This window comes from Nesoenas mayeri (assembly GCF_963082525.1).
Source record: "Nesoenas mayeri genome assembly, chromosome: 6".
Taxonomy (NCBI): domain Eukaryota; kingdom Metazoa; phylum Chordata; class Aves; order Columbiformes; family Columbidae; genus Nesoenas; species Nesoenas mayeri.
Genome location: NC_137545.1, coordinates 16,502,228 through 16,524,232, shown reverse-complemented (window position 1 = coordinate 16,524,232; position 22,005 = coordinate 16,502,228). Strand labels below are relative to the sequence as shown.

General features: G+C 41.9%; 1 protein-coding gene across 1 annotated transcript; it reads right to left on the bottom strand.

Annotated features, from left to right (window-relative positions):
- Positions 1 to 11,878: 11,878 nt before the first annotated feature.
- CAVIN2 (caveolae associated protein 2) lies at positions 11,879 to 20,402 on the bottom strand (the record flags this gene model as incomplete). The annotated part of the gene is made up of 2 exons (XM_080346703.1): positions 19,957 to 20,402; positions 11,879 to 12,673 (listed from the first exon to the last, which is right to left on the bottom strand). Exons 1-2 carry the CDS (start codon positions 20,347 to 20,349, stop codon positions 11,879 to 11,881), a joined length of 1,188 nt encoding a protein of 395 aa, XP_080202829.1. The 5' UTR covers positions 20,350 to 20,402.
- Between the last annotated feature and the right edge of the window lie 1,603 nt (positions 20,403 to 22,005).

Here is a 22,005-nt window from a genome sequence, read left to right as displayed (position 1 = left end):
TGAGAAGCAGTGTAGTCCACAGGAAGCACCATTAATTTCAAGGAACCACTCAGCTTTTGTAAGGCTGATTAGTTGAGAGTATGAGGTGAAAGTTGTTGCAATACTGAAAGTGTCAAGCTATTACCAAATTTTACATTGATTTTTGCTGATTGTCACATTTTTTGACAAGTGTTTTAATTGTTGACTGGAAAAGGAAGTGAGTATTCATATTCCTTGTTTTGCCACCTCTGTATTTTAGAGAGAGGAGTAATTCATTATCTCGCGGATAGAAAACAATTAAAGTGTTGTTTCTTTCATCAGTGCGTGATAATGAAGTAATAAAATGGTGTCTCAGACCTGAAGTTCCTACCAGAGTTCTCAGGAGGGAGAAGAGTACTGAGTGGGATAAAAAAATGTCTTATTTGTCGTGTGCTGTGGGTGACTGAAATCTCCCTGTAAGCTGCTCTATTAGATATGCCCATGCACTCCTGAAAAAAATCCAGGCTGTAGAAGAAAATACCACTGCAAGCAAACCCTGAGCATGGTAATACTTAACTTGTAGGCAGTGTTCCTCTTATCTGGCTGAGAGCCAGCTTTTTTATGATACAGGCATCAGTGTTTGTTTAATGTGTCCCTTATCAAATCCCAAAGCTAATATTTGAGTCAGTCCTCCGTGAAGATAAACAGGAACTGTTTGCGTGAGAATTAAGATACTGCGTATCGTACTCCTCAGAACTGTGTCTGGGTACTTTACCTTGAATTCAAAGAAATGTTCTTGCAGATGTGTGTTCAATCTGTGTTCAGAGAAAGTTGTCTTAAAAGCTAGTTTACAAAGCAAAAGTATTCATGGCAGAGTGGGGGATCTTGGTTTTAATCAAATGCAAAGCACACTGGAGTTGATTTGAATCCATCGGTTGGCTCTTAGGTCAGGCTTTTAGTTCCGAAGGTAGTAAAGAGACTGTCTTTTGGAGAATCTCGAATAGGGCTTCTGTATTCCTACAAACAAGAATTCTGCAATCCTAGTGTAGCTGTGCAAAGGAGTGTCAAAGCTGTGCAAACTCAGTCCAATTTGAAGGCAAGGAGCAACGTAAGGACTCTTGCTATATGGTCAGGACAACTGTAAATAAATGGTAGTGAAATATGGATGGAGAACAAGCAAGAAACTTAGAAGGCAGCAGCCACAGCAGTGCAACTTGGGAAAGGAGGAACAAGAAATGATCACTGTACTAAATCCAGTTAAGAATGAAAGTATAATATTATTAAATGTAGAAGGCTTTTTCTCACCAGGCAATATGCATATAGCATTCAAAGCTGAACATGAAAATCTGAAAATATCATGATGCTACGTAAAGAGGACTATTTTTAGCTTGGCTTGTGTATGGCTTTTGCTTTACTCATTAGACTGTCTTTCTCTCAACCCACAATGTTTCTCCCTTTTCCCCCTCATGCCACCGCAGGGGTCGGAGTGAGCAAGTGGCTTTGTGGGGCTGAGTTGCTGATTGGGGTTAAACCACAACAAGTAGTCAGGAAAAAAGAACAATTTATTACTAAGGACAAGCTTTACCTATTGATATAAGAACAATAACAACTGTTAATGTTGATAATAATGAACATTTGACTTCAGATTCTTGCCAGGATCACTGCATGCTTTCGCAAATTAAATGCTAGGAGGAAGCAATGTGGCTAGAACTTGCTGGAATGTGTTAGGTGGAGAAGAGGAAACCCTGTTTCCTGACAAATAATTTTTTCAGCTAGTGCTTTTTTTATGGTATTTGGCCAGCTGCATTGTTGAGTGAAAATACTATTTGGAGAAATATGGCAGAACTCAATAATATTTGGAGAAAGATGGCAGAACTCACTGAACAATATATAAACTTAAAGAATAAAATATCTCCATCACAGCGGGGCTATGGAAGAAGGATAAAGCCTCATCCTTACCTACACAAACTAATTATTCTGTGTCACCTTCTTAGATTCCGTGGATCTCTGGAATGTTAGAAGAGCATCTTTCCATATCTCAGATCCCTGTGGTCATCTGAACAACAGACCCTTTTTTCATGCCACTTCCCTCAGACGATTTAGACCAGAAGAAAACTACTGCAGGGTTCAGCTGATCCTTTCTTTACTTCCGTATTGGAGCCTTGTACAAAGAAAATGAGAGCAGACACCATGCACTGTGTTGTAGCATGATGATTACGATTTATAGAGCCAAAATACTCTTTCAGATTGCTCCAGCAGGATGGCATCAAAGAGGAAATTTTGCCATGCTTTCTGCTATAACAGGCAAATCAGACGAGTTCTGAGTAGACATTTTTTTTTCTCCAACTTCAGTACATGCTACAAGTAAACCATTTACCAGTTTTGTTTTGTTTTGTTGTGAAGTGTAGTCTGAAGATCTAATTCTTTTCTATTACTTGGGGTAGGTTAGGCATTAAAGGAGCAACAGTGGAGTAATACCCCTGCAACTGCATTGTTTGTGCAGGCAAAACCCTCTGCCTGCGTTGCCTATAACAGAGATCAGAGATGATCTCACCCTGTTTGCATTTTAAACTGACCAAGCATCATATGGATACAGTTAGTGCCATGCCTGCTTTGAGCTAGTAAGAGACGTGGCACTTTAGCTCGGGGCAACATCTGACATTTAATATGTCTTCCAGTTGGCTTGAAGCATGGGCAGAGCGAGCTTGCGTCTGTCTTGGTGTGAACACTGCTGGAAAAATATTGCGCAAAGCTCTTTGTGAAAGTGATTTTGTGAAACACTATGTAATATTAAATTATTCCTGGTAGAGCTGCAGCTTGAGTAACTCTGATACGTGATCAAGAACCACCAATTCAAGTTCTCTTGTCCTTAATTTTCCCTAAAGACCTTCGGCTTTTGTTAGTCTCCCACAGATTTTGTGATGTGAAAGGGGATTTCCTGAATTTGCTTAGTTTTTCAGGATGGGTGCTGAATACTGTGATAGTGTAGGCACTGTAAGAAATGTCAGGAGCGAAACTCTGTCTTTATTAGTTTATAGAATGGTATGGGTGTGCAGATGTCTTCAAAATTAATGGGATTTGGATGCCAAATATTTTTTTAGGATTTAGCACATTAATCCTTGAGCTAAATAGTAAAGGTGGATATACAAGTGTGCATTTAGAGATACATATGTCTCACATGTGTATATATGCACATGCATCTGTATTTTCCCATGTATGAGATACATATATGTCACTGTAGAGTTGTGCACCAAAGAGGATATACAGCTCCTGAGTTTCCGCTGTCATTTTTATCTCTCAATACATCTTCCCCTTTCTCTCTCTGTAGAAGCAGACTTTATTTTCAAGCACTGCAGTTTGACAGCAGCAGATGAGTAGGTGAGAAGACATTTCCCTTTTGGAGAGTCCTAACCCAGATTTTCCTTCCATTGGCTCCACAGCTCTTCATTATTTTGTCCTTATGGTTCTATCTCCTGCGTAGAAAATGATCCCAGTATGGGATCCATTAACCATCCTGTGAGACGTCAACAGGAATTCATACTAGAGCCTTTCATTTTATGAAAGAGTTATATAGTGAACTGGAGAGCAAAAGTACAAGAAAACACCAGCAAACAACCTTCAAGATGTTGGGAGTGGAGCAGGAGAAATCTTCTGATCTGAGGGGCACATGGTAAGAACGAGATATAAAATCTTTGAATCATTTTGATTGGAAAAGATCCTCAAGATCGCAGAGTCCAACCATTAACCCAACGTTGTAACTAAATCATGTCCCTATGAACCTCATCTCCTATGAACCTGGCCTCTGCTGTGCAAAGCGGCAGAAAGGCACCGCTAAAAACAGAAACTGAGGAAAGCCAGGAAGAACAAGCTGTTTCTCAGCAGATATGTGAAAATGAAGCAACTCCCCCGGGGAGGCTGAGCATGGAGGAGAAGTGTTCCTGCCAGCATGGTTGCCTCCTGCCTTAATATAGCAGATTTCTTGGCAAAGCCAAAGGGTGAGGCCCGGCGGGGAGGAGAGCTGGGTTTTCTTTCCCAAAAACCTGTTTGCAATTGCAAAGAAAATCCCACTGGCTTTGTTGCAGCAAACCCTGAGGGTTCGGTGATCTGGCAGTGAAATCCAGCTGCTGGAGGGGCGCTCCTCAGGGCTTCCAGCAGGTACTGCCCACCCTCTTATAGTCCTGACTCAGTGGGGGATTAGCTAAATGGCTGGACGAGAGGAGACCCCATCCTGCTGTTAGTGTCTATCCTTTTCTCCCCTAACCTCCTCAAGCCTTTTGGGAAGCAAGTAAGCATGAAAAATTGATGCTAGCCCAAAATTATTTTCTCCATGAGGCCTGCAGACCTGGGCAGGGGCTGTTTCCTGCAGGCTCAGGCTGATCTGGTTTGATGTGTGTAAGATGTTGCTTTTGCCTGTTCCTGACTAACTTCTCTCCCTCAAACAAGCAAAAAATTCCAAGCAAAATACAATATTTCAAGCAAAACAAAAGGCATTGACAATATTGCACAGTAAAAATAATTTCTAGACCTGGGCGTTTCCCTCTCTACTCCAGATAGGCAGGTAGGGAGATGATAAAATAAATATTTGTGCTCTTTCCCCACTGTTGGTGTCTTTTACACAGGAGCTATCCCACAGGCTTTTCGGATTCCGTACTCTTGTTTTCATCCTTTTGAAACCTAGACCTTATTGGTTCTTGTTTTCCTTTGTTTTCCCTGTTTTGTTGGTGCCTCTTGGTTCTGTCCCCTCCTTCGCTTTGAGACCTTTGCCTCCATTCTGGGCACGCTGCTGGTGGTTCTTTCTCAGTGGCCTTTCTGCTCCTTACTCCCCCTTCTCCACCCTTCCCACCAGCTCCACCCCTCACATGTTCCCTCTCTCGTGAATATCACACCGTTCCATTTCTTACCCACATTTTCCTATTTGTTTTCTCTTCCCACACACTTCTCCCTGGCTTAATTCCTCCCTCTCCTCCCAGCTGAATGTCAGCCATTGTATCCTTAAGAAGTATTGGGAGCTGATTAAAAAAACCCAACAATCTGATGGATTGGTTTTTAGAACTGGATTTATGGAATCCTGTCAGTCTGTTTGCTTTTTAGTGAAAGAATTTAAAATCATTCTGAAAGCCATAAAAACTTTTCCAGGTTCTTACCTTATTTGATATTGGTTGTTGTGTATATTACATATATATGTTGTGCATAATGTTTTAGAGCTACTGCACAATATGATCTTGTTTTAATTGAGATCTCCGTGCTATTAAACCTAAACCCAGACCTGCATATTTTCATGGACTGTAGCCATTCTTTTATTTGGAGAGGTGGGCAGTGGCATGCAGAGGATGCAGCCATTCTTCTGAAGAGCTTATGCCTGGACATGAAAACAGAAAACCCCTTCTTTTCAAATTTATGTAGGACCTGTTTACATAGGTTTTACACAATGTGTAAACCTCTTAATGTTCTCAGTTATAACGTGCTCACCAATGTTCAAAAATGGTAAACCTTGTAGGAAAAGGAAGGCTGTTTAAAAGAAGTCACAGCACACATAGCTTTCACTGCGATGGTGTGGAAGTGACAATTGACTCTGCAAATGCAGACAACTTCTGCATCTTCATAATTTGTTTACTTGCTGGTCAGACCTTCTCCCTGTCCCTTTTTTTCCCACATCTCTCACAGTGCTGTGTTGAGCTGTAATGATTCAGGGACCAAGTGGCTGGTTAATGCAGCTCATGTTGTCACCCTCCTGGGGCTCATTTGCCTACAGGCATGTCAGAAGGAACAAGTAATATAAGGGCATATATAACTGCAGTTGGCAGTGTACTGAAAAGATGCTGAAGCTTGCTTTAAACGAATAGCGTAGGGCATCAGGAGCTAAGTAGCTGAGAAATAAGATAAATTTGCTGGAATGGAGCGCTGTGTATCTGTAGTTAGTCTGCGCCTGGTACTTGATCTAAATGAGGTATGTGTACGCGGTGTACAGTGCAGACATCTCCCCTGTGTCCTATTTGTTCCGAGCACTGTCTTGCACATTTTCGGTACCCAGCACAGTTCACATCACCCGCACTTCTATACAGCTTAAGCCTGGTGGGAGGGAGTAAAGATGACAGAGCCAGAACCTCCTCCCTGGAGTTAATGGCATAGGGTGTTACAATGACCTTCTGCTCCCTGTGCTCAGGAATTGGAAGGGTTGTGTTTGTTTGTGGTGTTTCTCTCTTTTTTTTCCTTTTTTTTTTTTCCCCCCAAACCTTTAGGGAGAAGTGCACGAATCTGTAGAGTGATTGATACTATATTAGTCGGTGTTTTGGTTTTTAGTGGCTGTGCCTGCACAAGCCTGAGCCTGTCCCTGCTGCTTCATCCTGGCAAGAAAACCGCGTACCCTTTTGTGTTGCTGCAACCTGGGTTTGGTTGGGCTGTTGGGGATCACATTGTAGAGTGGTGGAGAAGCACAGGCTTTGGATTATGGCTGTTGACTGAATGTGGGTGTCCTTCGTTTTGCTCATCATTTTACCTAATTCTGCTCCTGCGATAAACACTATGGGTTTTCAGAGTGCTACGCAGCAGACTGTGTTGTAAGGGAAATGTAGGAGACAGTCACATGGGGAAAAAAAAAAAGGTCTTAGAATCTCTTGTGATGATGTGGTGTGATCATCTGTTTAGATATTCCAAAAGGAACTGTACGGGTAAGTTGTTCCAAGGCCAGGTTTTCTCTGAAAGGAGTGAAGAGAATCACAGAATTATGGAATTGGGGCTGTATATTGCAGCTGTGCTCTCTAGGAGAGGAAATGCTGGCGAGTTTGAATCTCTTAGCAGGCAGAAGAGCAGTGCTGGTTTGCAACCTCGCTGCCACCCAGTATAATGTGATTTCTGGCTTGGATCAGTTCCAGCTGTCAGACCCCAATTTACTAACCATGGTGGGAAGGACACAAGTTTTCTTTCAGAAGGTCAGTATCGTTTAAAGTCATTGAAAGCAAAGAAACCTGATCCACCTTTACGAGGCAAACATTTCCATGGAGTTTTTAGGAGCCAGACGGTTATAATGAATAACGAATGTGTAGTACTTTGTGTAGTGTTTATCTCAGTCCGAGAAAGAGAAAATAATGGAAGTCTCTTCTTTCTGCCTGTGTGTTCAAATGAAGGAAAATCAAAGCTGTTGTACCAGAGCTATATATCAGCTAATATATTTTAGGAACTGTGGAATGATCATAATTACAAAAAAAGTCCTCCAGAGAGAAATTATGACTCATAGTTTATGTTCTCTTTAGTGTTGCTATGGAAAAGGAGGTTAGTGCCGATGGTCATGCAGCAATATTAATCTCTGATCTGAAAGAAAAATAAATAACGATCTCTGGCTTAACCCAAAGCAGATTTATTCTCAGTTACTGCAGCACACTCCATTAAAGGGGATAACCATGTAAGAAAAATTAAAGATGACGTTGATTATCAGTTCTTAACATGCAGTTAGACAGAGTTCCTTATTTGACTTGGTGTACACTTCAGACTCTGGCAAACGACTCGGCAGAGGGAGAGGAAGGGGAAAAAAGGCATTTTGATCAAAAGGAGGGCAGGAAAGCTCAGCCACCACCGACAGCTGCAAGTGTGCTGATTACAACTTCTTTCTGCATGCAGTTAGACTCAGCCTGGGGTCGGTGCTGTTTCAAATGCAAATCCTGAAACAAAACCGTGGCAACAGGGCAGTTTAGAGTGGTGGAAAGCGGCTGTCGGCCTTTTTCCATTTATTTGGGAAAGGGAGGCTGTGAGTCAGAGAGTGGCGGATACTTAGGTGCTGAGTCAGCACCCTTCGGGCTGCTCTGGCAGCTGTTCCGTGCCCGTTGTTTAGTTGCCTGGGCAAAACCCGAATCAGGACTGGGGCCAAACAACTGTGTGTTTGCTTTTCTGGGTGGTGAATCTCTGTCTTTGCATGCAGGAAAACTATCTGACACCTTCCTCTTGGCACCTGGAGTGAGCATGTGTGTCTTAGAGGGTCCCAGTAAAATTTCTCTAGCTGTGTACTTGGCTTTGATTTCAGGAGTTGAAGCTACACTTGCTCCGTTTTGTGCAGTTGCTGACAGCAAAGACCTTGCAGTCAGAATTAAGCTTGAAATTTTGCTCACGATGCACCCTGCAAAGCAAGGCTATAGCATCTGCTGTGCTGATGGGAGTAAAACTTTAATTCTGTTGATGAGCTAAGCAGATTGGATTGGTGAGATACAGAGACCTCACGTCCTGCATCTCTGTGCACAGCTCTTGCTGATGGTCGCAGGAGTTGTATGTGTGGCACAAAAACTTTGTATGGCTCAGGGAGTCCTTTAAGCCTTTTCACTGACTTTCAGGGTCAGACTGATCCCTTGGTGGTCAGTTTGCTCTCTAACAAATTGCCATTACTTCAGTAATTCATCTGAGTTCATCTCTTTTTTTTAAGTGTGTTATCAGTCATCAGTCACGTAACTGTTTAGCATTACAGCCTGTAACTACAATTGGTTTTCATTGCATCAGCGTAAAGGGCACACAGGTATATTTTACCTTCTGAGCTTTTTCTTCTTTTCCCTTTCTTATGTCTCTTTAATCATCAAACACACTGCAGTCAGGCCCATATCAGGCTTTCACTACACTCTCTTATTTAACAGTGCAGTGGTCCAGAAAGCCCCTATCTGTGCCTTTTCACAAAGGAACCAGCTCAGAGATTAGCACGTGGGGGTCACCAGGATGCTCTCTGCCTTTTCCCCTAACAGAGGACAGAAATGTCAGCTGGTGTTTTCTGGCACTGAAAATGGAAGTATCAGCAGCCGCTGAGTGCTGCTAGTTTAAATATTTATACCCTAAGGGCTTTATCACACCCTCTTTCTTTGTGCAAAGCTCCCACCGCTCTCAGCAGAGGTCAAACTCTGAATCCATGCAGCTTCCAACAGCTCAGGTTGTCCCAAAAATAGGGGTAGGAATGGAGCTCCCAGGCGAGTGCTGTACCTGTGGTATTGTGTCAAGAAGGGTAAACAAGCAGTTTTGGGTTTTTTTAACAAGTAATTATGTAGACAAACCTGTCCGCACGAGTGTGGAATACCCGTGCGTACGCTTGATGTCTGCCAGCCTGACAAGATCCAGGCACATACTTCAGATGCTTGAAAAGATCCGGCGCCGTTGGTGCTGTGGTCTGTCTCCTCCTTGAAACACTGAGTTTTGCAGGATAATGTTCTTAGTCAGGACTCGAGAGTGAAAGGAGAGGGAAACAAATAGCTTGGGGGACATCCTGGGATTCTTAGTTTCTTTCTCTGGTTTGTAAGATAGTACCGAAGCTGATGTTGGCGACTTGCATAAATATTTTTTGCTTTTGCAAAGCATGTTTTCTTACGTTTGTTAGGATTACAGGCTCGCTTGTCCTTGTAAATGTGCGATTGTGACATGGAAAACGTCTAATTCTAGCCCTGCAATGGCTGGCTGTGCATGTAGCATATCCTGAAGTGGGTATTTGAATTAATTCTCACAGATGCTCAGTATCTGCATTTCCAGCAGTTTTACTGGATAGTGTTGTCATGCTCTTAAAACACTGCACAGGGGATTCATTTCAGCATCTCTAAAACTGGATAAAGCGTGGCCAAGGGGTATTGTTTGAATTACAGCTTAGCAGGACAAACAAACCCGGCACATCTGAAAGCGAAATGCAAACATGATGCTGGGGCCCCTGGTTAGCGCTCAGTGGCTGTGGGGACTTGACAGCTGTTACACAAAGGTTAAACACGCGTTCTTCGCTCTGTCAGTAAAATTAAGCCTCCTAAAGACTAAGTGGCACTCTAGAAGACAGGAATTTATCTGTGTGCGTAACCAGAATATACACTTCAATATAAATATGCTTTCAGGACTATTTGAAGTATTAGAAGGATGCTGCAGTCCAATAAAGAATGCAGATGGAGCTGGCAGGTTTTGGGAAATGCCTGACAACATTCAGACATGCTAGAGATCTGATGAGTGTCTGGAAAGCAAAGTCTGAGCACTTGAGTTTGCGTTGCTAAATAACAGCAGAGGATGAGGAGAGCAGTATAGGTACAGCAGGGATATGAACTGAAGTATTATAATAAATGCTTGGCCTTTGAATTTCATCTTTGCCAGCTTCTCGGACCGCTTCTCCCAAAGGCTGACATGACTGTGTTTTATGTTATGCTTTTATTTGCCATATTTGGAGTTAGTTACAAGTAAAAATGGTTTAAATCCATTGTAGTTAATACAAAATAAAAATATAGCTGCACAGGTTATACCATGATTTTTTTCTAACAAACAGTATCTCCTATATGATACCATACACTTAAGAGTTTAACTCTTAACAGCACTTGCTTACACTAAGTTCTTATTGACTAATTTCCAGTGTGATTTACTGGTTACAGGTATTCCCCTTGTGGAGTAATATCTGTTAATCATTTCATAATGGCAGTTTTGCTACAATTTTTATGTCCCCTGTAGTTTGTGATTCTAAATGCAAGTTGAAGGAAGCAACCTTTTAGTGCAATGTTAAGTATCAGTAGAATTTTACATATATATATATATAAAATATATATATGTATATATAATAAAAATAAACCCACTGCATAAACAAACAAGGATGTAAGGCAACTGTTGTGGGTATTGTGCTTCCCTTTCCTCACCTCCCCCTTACCTTTGTTATGTGACAGGAATAAACATTCACGGTGGACAAACTGCCCTGTAGCCTCCCATTTGCAGTGAATTTTGAAAAATTACAGACTTGTAATTTTGAGAGCAGGTAGGTGGCTTTGATCAAAGTTATTAGCAGAGAATCAAATCCTGTGGCTTTGCAGACTCATCCTTACGTAAACTCGTCCCTGCCATGAAGTTCAGTCTGTAACACATTGTTCCCTTTAGATGTGCCTAAAGAGTATTTCACCTTTTTTGGAAAAATTGCCCTTACATCCCTGTAATTATCTAGTTCATCTGTGTAGATATAGCTCTATATATGAAATAATTTGTAAAAAGATAAATTATGCTATTTTCAAAATACTCTGATATACAATGTTGTGCCAGGTGCAAGTTTGATAGTATATGCTATAAAGACTAAGAATTAATTAGTGTTTTCTGAGTATATATTCTTTAAGCTGAGAATATAGATTTATTTTTGCTTTTTTTTTTTACATTTCATAGTGTTTCTTACTTTCTTCAGACTATCTCCGTGTTTCTGTCAAATTCCTTTTTTTTTTCCCAGTTTCTGATCCCTTAAAGATACAGTAGCTGATCACACATTCATCCTTGTCACTAATGTATTTCTATAACTCTCTATAATCTTTTCATTTCCACCCAAACACAGTCATTTCTTCTAAGTGAATAGCAAGAGGCTTCTGGCAAAAATCTTTTTTCCCCACTGAAATTAATGAAACCAGTTTTTCAGCTTTGCCCTTAAAGTACTTGGCTCTTCTGGGGTTGCAGCATCATGAAGCAAAGCCCCAAACAAACTATGTGTGTGCACATTACCGAGGCTGTTAGTATTCACAGAGTGCAGCATGGAAACCAAAATAAAATGTTCTTGGTATTTCTACATTGACATAAAAACTACTCACAGTGCTGTGAAATACTGACGGAGAAGAACACAGAAATGTTTGGTTTTTGACTACGCTCCATGCATTCCTCTGAGCTAACTATAAGAAAGCCACTTGACCAGCTTGCTTCTACTAGACGTACTCTTTTCCTCCTAGTCTCTTATACCAGCTGACAGCATCTCTAAATTAATAAACACCAGTGAATTGGCCTAAACCAGAGCGTGTTGCAGCCTGTGGCATGGACCTTCTTCACTCTGTGTTCCAACATGAAGCAATAAATTACCGCTGCAGAGAAGAGGATGGAAGAAACATAATCGCCGCTACTGCCAGTGTAGCCGAAACCAGTTACTCGCCGAAGTAGAACCGTGTGTATCGGGAAGGCGAAGGTGGGCTCAGGCTGGTTACACCGTTTGGTCTATCTGCAGGACAGCCGCTTGGGTCTTTTCTTCATCAGTTTGTTCCATTTCCCTGCTGACCGGGTTGTTTCTCTCATCATACAGTTTCTGGCTAGGAACTTCTAGAGGCACCCCGTACTCTTCATCGTCTTCCACGATGGACAGCTCGATGTTGTTGTTCACCATGGTGTTCCCTTCCATTCGAGCTTCCTTCTCCAGGGAGTCGGCTGCGGCTTTGCCCTCCTCGCTCAGCGAGGCAGTAGGTGTCACATCCGACTGTGCGTCACCGAATGACATTTCATCCTCATTCTCAGCTTGGTCCTTGCTTGTGGTTTCTGTTGCTGTGTCCTCAGCGTCAGCAGGGCTTTCTCCTTCACGAGTTTTCTTTAGGTTGAACGTGAGGGGAGACACTTTGAAAGGTGAGCTCTTTGAAGAGGAGGATTTCTGATGATGTACAGTAAGTGATTTCTTGATCTTTTCTCTCCGTTCAGGTGAGACAATCTTCGTGCTGATCTTGTTCATCTTCTTCTCGATATTTTGGCGGGAAAATGCCTTCTTGAGGCTGTCGACCTTCTTGAGGCTGGTTCTCTTCAGTTTCTCAGCTCTTGATTCTTCTGTTTTCTCCTCTCCGCTGTCATCCAGATCATCTTCCTCGTGAAACATTTCATCATCTGAACCCAACTCCACTGTGTGCAAGGTTTCTTCCAGTGTCTTGTTCTCATCCACAGGCTCCTCTTTTCCTTCTGTAATGCTGGGAATAGGCTCTTTTGCAAAAACACTGGCAGGGATCTCATTTTCCTCCTGGAAGAATTGACAATATTTGAGTTTCATAGTTCACAAGACACAAATGTAATAAACAAATCACAACCCTGAACAGTTACTTTTTTTTTTCCCCTCCATGATGAGATGAAGGATTCTGAACATTTCTTGTTGTTTCAGTATATTTAACCAGTAACAAGCCACTCAAAGCCCATTGAACCATTATCTGGTACAGTTTAAGACTAATGAGCTGTCAGCAATAAGATTTCTCTTTCAGAGACACTTGGACTGTATAAAGAATGGAAATCCCATTCTTTGTCATTTAAATTAGATACTCTTACTGAAGAGATTAGCTGCAGAAGTTGTACACCTATCCCTGGGGAGAAGGGATGGAATGGTGGCTGAGGAGGTTCTACTACAGACTCCTGCCTAGACCTTCAGAAGTCACATAACTCCCAGAGCTTTTGGTTTCTCTAGCCAAAAATTTGGAATATCTCTGCAAAGATGTTGGGGTGCATCTGAGAGTTACCCTGTTTCCCAGAAAAAAATACAGGGTCTAATATAATTTGTGCTCCAAAAGATGCTTACTCTTCTACATGTATAGCTGCCTGGACACTATTTAAATTGACTTTTTAAATTAACTGTAACTGGGGCTTATTTTTGGAGTAGGGCTTATATTTCAAGCATGCTAGAAAATCCTGAAAAATCATGCTAGGGCTTATTTTTGGGGTAGGTCTTATTTTCAGGGAAACAGGGTATCTTAGATGGCAAATGTAGCTAGTGCTCCCACTGTATTTCAGAGAAATGGATGTTGCTGTTAAAACTGGATTGTTATTACTGAGAAGCTGTGTGGTCTGTGATGTTTAGAGTCTGGGCTAATTTCCATCTTTTTACAGCACTCAAAATAAAAAAAAAAGGGTAAATTTGGTTGGTAAAATGGTAAAAAAAAATGTGGCCAGGACAACTCCTTGAAAAATAATTTTTAAAAAAAGTTTGGCATATAAAAATAAACAGACATTATACCACACAGGAAACACTGATAGTCACTGCTAGCTAAGAAGAAAATGATTGCTTTTTTTAGAGACAAAACCCAAAACAGGGTGTGGAGAGAAAGAAGGTATCTGGAAACAAAACAGCTGAAAGAGGGCAGAAGCTGCGAGTGGTAAGGAAGGACCTCAGAGAGCACGGAGCAGAGGCAGCACAATGAGTGCTCTGTTTTGCTGTGGGTTTTGCAGGCATCTGCCCCTGCAAAGCCAACAAGGCTCCTCACACGCTTCCTTTTCATTCAGAATCATTATGCCTTAGATCTGCATGTTCTCTATTTATTACTGTTTGTTTTTTTTTTTTATCGCCTTCAGAGCGCATGCAACATCATCAAGTGTATGGATTGAAAGGATTTCTTTTTTAAAACCCACCAACCCCCTATATTTATCTTGAGATCGGAAAAGCAGTAAGTGCTGAGTGAATTGGCTGTAATAGACTCAGATCTGTCCCCAGTGGGCCCAGTGCACAGTTAAATGGGGAAAAAGGCCACGTACACTTGGAAGTTTGTGCTCATTATTTCAGGTCTGAGCACACAGTTGTGATCACTGGAGAGAATAGTGTCTTGAGTTAAATTTGCTGTCAAGGCTGTGTAAGGATGTCTTTATCAATATACTACAGTACACTATGGTTAAAAAAGAAACAACAAAAACCAACAAAGCCAAAACAAAACCACAAAGAAACCAAACCAAACACAAAACCCAAACCAAAACAAAAAAACGCAAACAAAACAAAAAAAAAAACCCACTTCTGAATACTCTGTAGTGTGTCTGGGATGTAAGAATATACACGTGGACAGGCAGAATCATTTTATACTGCATATGCACAGTATATAATCATATATATTGTGATTCAAGTATGATGATTATCTCTTGGGGATACAAAAATGAAAATTTTTGATGAATTCATGGCTGTTTGACAGTTTGTATGTGCTTTGCTTCTACGGTCTCCCCACACCTTTCAGCATCAGGAGCCTCAGTTGAATACACTGGCACAGCGAAAGCTTTCCAACACTTTTGCTGCAGTAGAACATCTCATAAATCCAACGTTCTTCTCCTGACACCTATAATGTTGTTGCAGCTATCGGCAACGGTGACCAGGATAACAAAACAAAGAAAACCTGCACCAGCTTTAAGTGAAAACAGCTGTAACTGCAGTACAAATATTTATATTTTCTCTCCACTGCAGTTAATAAAACGTGGGTTACGTGAGTAGGTACAGCGTTAAATTATTCCCCAGAGCATGAGAGCTCAGTATAAAGCACAATTTATGCATCTTGTGCATTCTTTCCAAACCTAGGTAACCTCATACAGTTTTAAGCATCTCGGCATTCAGGTCTGAGTGCCTGAATGGCATAGAAAACTCCAATTTTAATGAGCAAAGACAGGTTGTAGCTTTTAAGTATTCAGTCTAGGAAAGTGGTAGTGTATGAGAGAGATCATGGTGCAGTCTGAGCCATAGATGGGCTGGTGTGGCTCATCTCAAGCTCAGTTTAACTTGGTGTCTACAGTATTTCCATTAAACAGATGTACTGTGTGCAGTCTCTAGAAGAATATGGACATAGATTTTATTTCAATTTTTATCAAATTTGCAACTGAGTAGAAGGGAGGCTGTCATACTACCCATATTTATAAAGAAAAAAAAAGGCAATAAAAAATATACTGCATAATAATGAGCTAATGATGCAATTAAAAGCAGGTCCTAGGTGGTCTTTGGCTATCACATAGTACTGGCATTCAAGAGATCACCTCTCTGTCTAAGCTGCTGCATGGCCCTGGAAAACATCAGCCTCTGGGTGTCTGTTACTCTGCTTGTAAAACGGGAATGACATGTTTTCTATCTCACGTTTCTACAAGGCCTTAGGATCACAGGAGCTATTAAAATGCAAATGAAAATAAATTAAGTAAAATGCTCTGGAAATACAAAGGTGGTGTAATAGGAAGCTCTGTGGTGGAACAGGTGCTTCTATTTCAACTATAGTTACTGATAACATGTCGCAAGTGGGCTATTGGTAACTTTTTGGTCACCTGTTTATACACCACCTATATTTTGTTTTGACACAATTTTCAAGCAGTTTAGTACTTGATTTAGGAGGACAAAAACAATACACTGAAAAATTCCAACTGTTACAAAGCATGTAACTATTTTCCAGGAAAAAAACCAACCAACCAAACAGAACTCTGGTATTTTCATCTTGAATTCATCTAAAATTCTGAGAAAGCAATACATCTTATTTTCCACATCTGAGTTCAGAAAGAGCATCTGCATTTTCTCAGATGAGCTTGACTGAAGGTAGCCAGCTCCTCTCAATTTTATTTTTCCATGTAGGAGCCAAATAGACTTGTGCAAGTTCTCTGTGTAAAAGAGCTCTCACTAACACTAGTAATACTTGCAAAGTTAAAATCAGTCCCTTCCCTGTGGCTTTCATCAGCCATTCTTGGGAACTTTCTGTAGGTCTTAATCTCAACCCTATTTTTTACTAGAAAGGAAGCTATGGTCCATAACTGCATACTACAAAACTGGGCGGCCTGAGTTAACATACTCAGGAGTGCCGAATCTCTGATGCCCCATAAGGGAAATCAGTGTGCCTTGGTTTGGATCTCTGTTGGATTTGTGGTCAGAGGCCATCGCCTTTGAGAATGGGAGATGGCATTTTCCCATCCTTATGGCAGTCCAGGCTCCTCTGCACTTTGTAGATGCTGTTATATGCCTAAATGATTACTAGTCTAAAACTTGTTTTGCTACACAAAATAGGTTGAAAGATGACAAATCCTTCTAAAAACAGCTCTAGCTCTACCTCCTTATGCTCTTCAGGGAGGAGGACAAGGAACAGTCTGGGACCAGGGGAGAGGAGGAGAGAATTGCCAACCATTTGTAGGTCCTGGGCAGGCTGGGGTGTTTTGGGGTGCAGCTTCCCCCAGATCAAGCCCGAAGAGCCACAGGAGACATTTATTGACAGTAATCAATACGAGAGTAGTCTCCCTGCAAGGCTCCAGTGGGAAATTGAGTAGTTAGATAATAACATTATCGGTTTGTAATTCTTCTGTTTTCCCTCACTTGTTCATTTTTGAGTTTGAAGTTGCTTTTTCAAAAGATTATTATGGTGAATGCAACCAAATGGGTAATTTCCTGTGCCCTCCTCTTGTTTCATTTCAGGATGAAGAGCAGCATCTGAAAGGGGCTTGAATATCAGTGTGCTTGACCCCAAGCTGTAATTTTGACTTATCTGTCCTATTCTCAAGTAAACATGACATTTAATTGAAAAATTAAACATGAGCCTTTTTTTATCTTGCGTTTTGCTTCTGCAGCTAAAATAGCAAACAAACCCCCCACAAAAACAGAAGCAAAAAGCTGGTCATGTGGCAAGAAAAAAATAGAGGGGAACAATGCCAAAGCTTAACGAGGATTTTTAAAACAGTCACTTCAGTGTTTTGCTAAAATGCTGTGTCACTTGTGGCATTTGTAATAACTTCTGCAACCTCAAATGCTTAGAACGGAGCTCCATTAAAATATGTTGCCAATTAAAGAAACATATGCAAACTAGGAACAATGCAGACAGTCTAGGGAGAGAAAAACTAAGAGCATTTTAATGGAAAATATGTAAATAAATGAACTTCTCTAAACACAGTTCATTCTCAGCGTGTACACTGAGGGAAATCTGATACTGGCAAGTGGCAACACAATTTCATAAAATGCAGAGCTAGAGCTCTGTGCCCCCACCAACTCTCAGGGACTTTGAGGTACATGGTGAATGCAGAACATGCATTTTTATTTTCATACTGAGCTGTCATCCTAAGCTGGAAAAGCAAGTCCTAATGAGAAACATGCTGTGTGAAGTTTGGGATTTTTTTTTTTTCCAGTGGAAAAGAAGAATCCCCCAACTGAAGCCTCATATATCCAGATTTCCGTTTTTACGGAAATCTGGCATAAATATGACTTCATTGCTGTGACTTCTCCTTCCTGCAATTGTTTTTTCCATGGATTCCAGCTTGGGGCAGGACAGAAAGCCAGCCAGCCTCTTGCATTCCCTCCTGTACAATTACCCCAGCAAGGCAGTGGCCCCATGGGTTGTCCCACCTCCAGCTTGTCAAGAGACCCTGTGGGGATGTTTCACCTGCCCTGGTTTTCCAGACAGCTCTGCTGCCTTTTAGTAACAGGCCAGTGCCAGGAGAAACACCCCAGTCGATAGCTGAATATTTTGTTTTTACCGAATTTAATCACAGCATTTTCTTTCCTAAGGCTTGTGTTCCTGATCTGCATTGGCTTGGGATTGCTTAAGTTGATCTCCAACCCTCCCACCACGGCAACGTGTCTTCCAGTGAGAGATGGGAATACGATCAATTAAATCCTTCTAAAAGCAATGAAGAACAGACCTGCTGCCCAAAGGTACCAGCTTGGTGACAAGCAGTGGATTTTCTTTAGCACTTGTTCTATGGCATTTGCTTGGGGTTTGTATACTTCAGGACCTGGTATTAAGGAAAGGCTGAGAGGTTTAAATAGGCCTTAAGTTTGCAATACTGCTGAGTGTTGGGAAACAAGCAGAGACAACCTTTCACTGTTGGGATGCTGCTTTATGAAAGATAAAGCACCCTTCTTGGTGGGTTTTACTGTTACTTTGACCCAATGCCTTCAAATCACTGCCACTAGGCAGCAGTAATAGGGATCCCTAGAAAACATAACATTAACTGCCCAGCGTCTTTCCTCTACATTACATTTTGAAATGCTAAAATTTGGGTTCTTAGTAGAAAACCACTACATTTACAGCAGCAAGGCCTTAATTCTCACACTCACAGGTAGCAGAGATGCCACAAAGTTGTTTTCCCCCAAGCCAAGCTAGTGCAGCCTCCCCCATGGGAGATGTTCAAGGTCTAGGTCTGAACCTGGAGACAATTGTTAGCAATAATTGGACTTACAGTAACAGATCTTAAATTAGAAGTGCAGAGAACATGTGTCTTTTAATTTACCCAGTCCTTGGACTAATTTCCACATTCTTTCTGGGGTGGAAACCACCAAGCTCAGTACACACTGTGTCTCCTCCTCTTCTGGCTTGGACAGTAATTTTGGGAGAACAATAAGCAGAAAGGTGGGGGCTTCCTTTCTGGAGGAAGCGTCTGTGCACTAAAGAGGCATGCCGCTTTTTAAAAATCAAGTACTGATCTGTTGTTTGGGGTTTGTTTAAATAGAAAAAACCCCAGCAACCCAAGGAGCAGAGTTAATGCCTGACAGCTGTAACATCCAGCAGAGTAGTTTAGCCTCAGGAGCTGGTGATGTGCCCAACCTGTTCTCTCTCCTTTCTTTCCTCAGTACATTGTGGAGGTCTTTTTTTTTTTTATATCTATGTGTATCTATATATCTGTCTTTTAAAGATGAAAAAGTCACGTACTGTGTTTAGTTAAAGCTCACTCTGTGTTCTGTCCAGACCATTGCTTAAAAAGGGGAAAATATGCAAACTGCTGCTATCACTGGGCAGACTCCCAGGAAGATGAGTTTTTAGCTTGAGCTGAATTTTTAGCTTATCCCTTGAATGGGCCAGAACAGCCTGCAGAGCAAAGCGGGATGTGAGGCTTAGTGCGACAGGGAGCGGCATCGCTGCCCTTCTCCAGCTTCTGAGGGTGGTGCCAGGGTGGTTTTAGGGGCACTGCTAAGAGTTAGAAATATGGGTTCTTTCCTCGAGTTTGCTTAAAGAGGGACATTTCTTCAAGTTTGCTTAAAAACAAAACCAAACAAATCAGCAAAACAACTCTTTCCTCACATGTGCTAAGGGTTAGTAAAAGGTGGCTCTTGCGGAGAATAAAAGGTTGTTCTTTTCCCACGTTTGCCGAGAATTAGAAGGAGGCTCTTTCCCCAAGTTACTACGAGTTAGCAAAACAAGGTCTCTGTTCTCAGGCTTGCTGAGAGTTAGTAAAAGACAGCTCTTTCTCCAAGTTTGCCAAGAGTAAAAGAGGGCTCCTTTCTCAAAAACGTTTTGAAGAAAGTTCTTCTCTGAAGTTTGCTAAGTTGCTAAAAAGACATCTCTTTTTCACAGTTTGCTAGAAGTTAGTAAAAAGCTCTTTTTCCAAGTTTGCTAAGAGTTGGTAGAAAGCTCTTTTTCCAAGTTTGCTAAGAGTTGGTAGAAAGCTCTGTTTCCAAGTTTGCTAAAAGTTAGTAAAAGGCTCTTTGCTAAGAATAATATTTGCCAGGAGTTAGAAGTGGGTTCTTCCCTCAAGTTTAGGAGTAAGCTCGGGGGGTGTGGGAGCCTGGGTAGAGGGGCTGTGGGGTGCAAGGGTGGTGTTGGGGCCTCTCACCTGGAAGATGAGCACCTTGAAGCGGTCCCGCCGGAGCAGCTGGGCGTGATGCTGCTCCAGGCGTCGCACCTGGTCGCATTGCCTCTCCAGCCGCTCCCGGACGGCGCGGGTGTGAGCGCAAACCTTCCGTGACTTCTCCAGCAGCTTCTCCACCGCTTCCCCCGTCGCCCCATGACTTCTGCACAGTTTCCCCAAATCCCCCTGAATACCCCGCACCGCCCCTTCTAAACCCCGTTGCCTTTGCTCCATCTGTCTCTGCTGCCCTTCCACCGCTTCCAACATCGAGACCAGTTTCTCCAGTAAAGCCAAAACGGTCAAGGCGTTCACTTGCCCCCCGACCGCCTCCGACGGTGGGAGCGGAGGGACCGCGCTGCCTCCCGCCGCCTCCCCCATGGCTGCGCCGGGATGGGGACGGTGGATGCCGGGGCCGCTCTTAAGGGCTAAGCCTTCCCCTTCCCTAGGGGAGGTTTTAAGCTGAGCTTTCCTCCTCCCCCGGGGGAGGTTTTGAGCTGAGCTCGGCCCCGGTCCCGGCCCGCCCCGGGTGGCTGGAAGCCGCCCAGGGCCGAGCCGGGACCGGGGCCGGGCTCTCGGTGCCTCCTCCCCATCCCACATCGCCCTCCCTTTCTTTTTCAAACTAAAGGGTGTATTCTCACCCTACGCTTAGCAAAATGCAGAATTGGCCTCTCCTCGCAAGCATCAGTAGGTGGCAGGAGATACCGCAGAATGAGGCTGGGGATGGGATGGGATGGGGAAAAAAATCCCAGCGGTTGTTGAAGTTGCAGAAAAGATGGGGGAAGAAGGGGAGATGATGGTCTGGGAGAGTTTGTGGGTGTAGATGAGCGTTAAGGGCTGAATCTGAAGGGGTTAAACTGGTAAGACACTCCCCCCAATTATAAATTAATATTATAATCAATGTAACAATTATTAAAACAATGTCTTAATATTGAGGTGGTATGACAAGATATAATAATTGCGTATTGCATATTAGGTATAATTATTCTTATATTAATGTATCAATAATTATGTATAATAGTTGTTATAATACTTAACATACTTCTAATACATTCACATGTGGTTAATCAAATCTCCCAGTTCTCCTTCCATGGTGCAAACAGCACATGCAACAGCAGCCTGTTGGTTTTTTTTAAATTAATAATTTAAATCCTTCTCCTGCTCATTATTATTGTTGTTGTTTTTTAATACTAATTTATATTATGAACATTCCATTCTATTCCATTCCATCCTTCTTATTGTTCCTGTTATTTTAAAAAAGTAAAACAACCCAGTCTGGTGTTGCAGGGGGTTCTTCCTTGGTGAAAGGAGTTGCCGGGAGATTTGAGTCACTGCCTGCAATGTGGAGATGAGCTGGTCACTCTGGTTGTCCTGACTGGATTATCTGGTATTTGTTCAGTAAAAATTCATAGGGTTAGAATGGCTGTTTTGGGGGAATAGCAATTAACTGGGTGTGGCGGTAGAGGGACAGTGTTTTCAAGCTTTTGCAAAGCACCAAAAGGAGCTATTTGGCATGAAGAAATACCAAGCTGTTTATTTAGTATAATATGAACACATGACTGTTCCCCGGCCTGATTCAGAGCTGTTATCGTCAGGGAAAATATTACAGAGTTTTACAGACTTGGGTTGCTCATCCATGTGCACAATTTCTTTTTATCTTCTGTTCTTGACTTTTGCCTGGTAACGGGACTTCTTGCTGCAACGCAGATATTTCCAATACTTGAGTATATAGAATTCTAATATTTGGGTAGCTGAAATATAATATTTTCTAGTACTTGGGTATATATAATTCCTCTATTATTTTCCTGCATTCTATGGATTAAAAACATATATTTGGAGTCTAGATGGCTGTGATCCTCATGTGTTTTTTTTGTTGTATGCACAGAAACCAAAATATTTTAATCATTTTACTGTGAAAATTAATGACTTAACAATAATGCAAATGAGTGAGCCCTTTCAGTCACTGCATGTTTGAGCCCCTGAATGTTCAGCGCTGTTACTGTTAGTACCTGTTTTTTTTTGTCCTTGTTTTTTTTC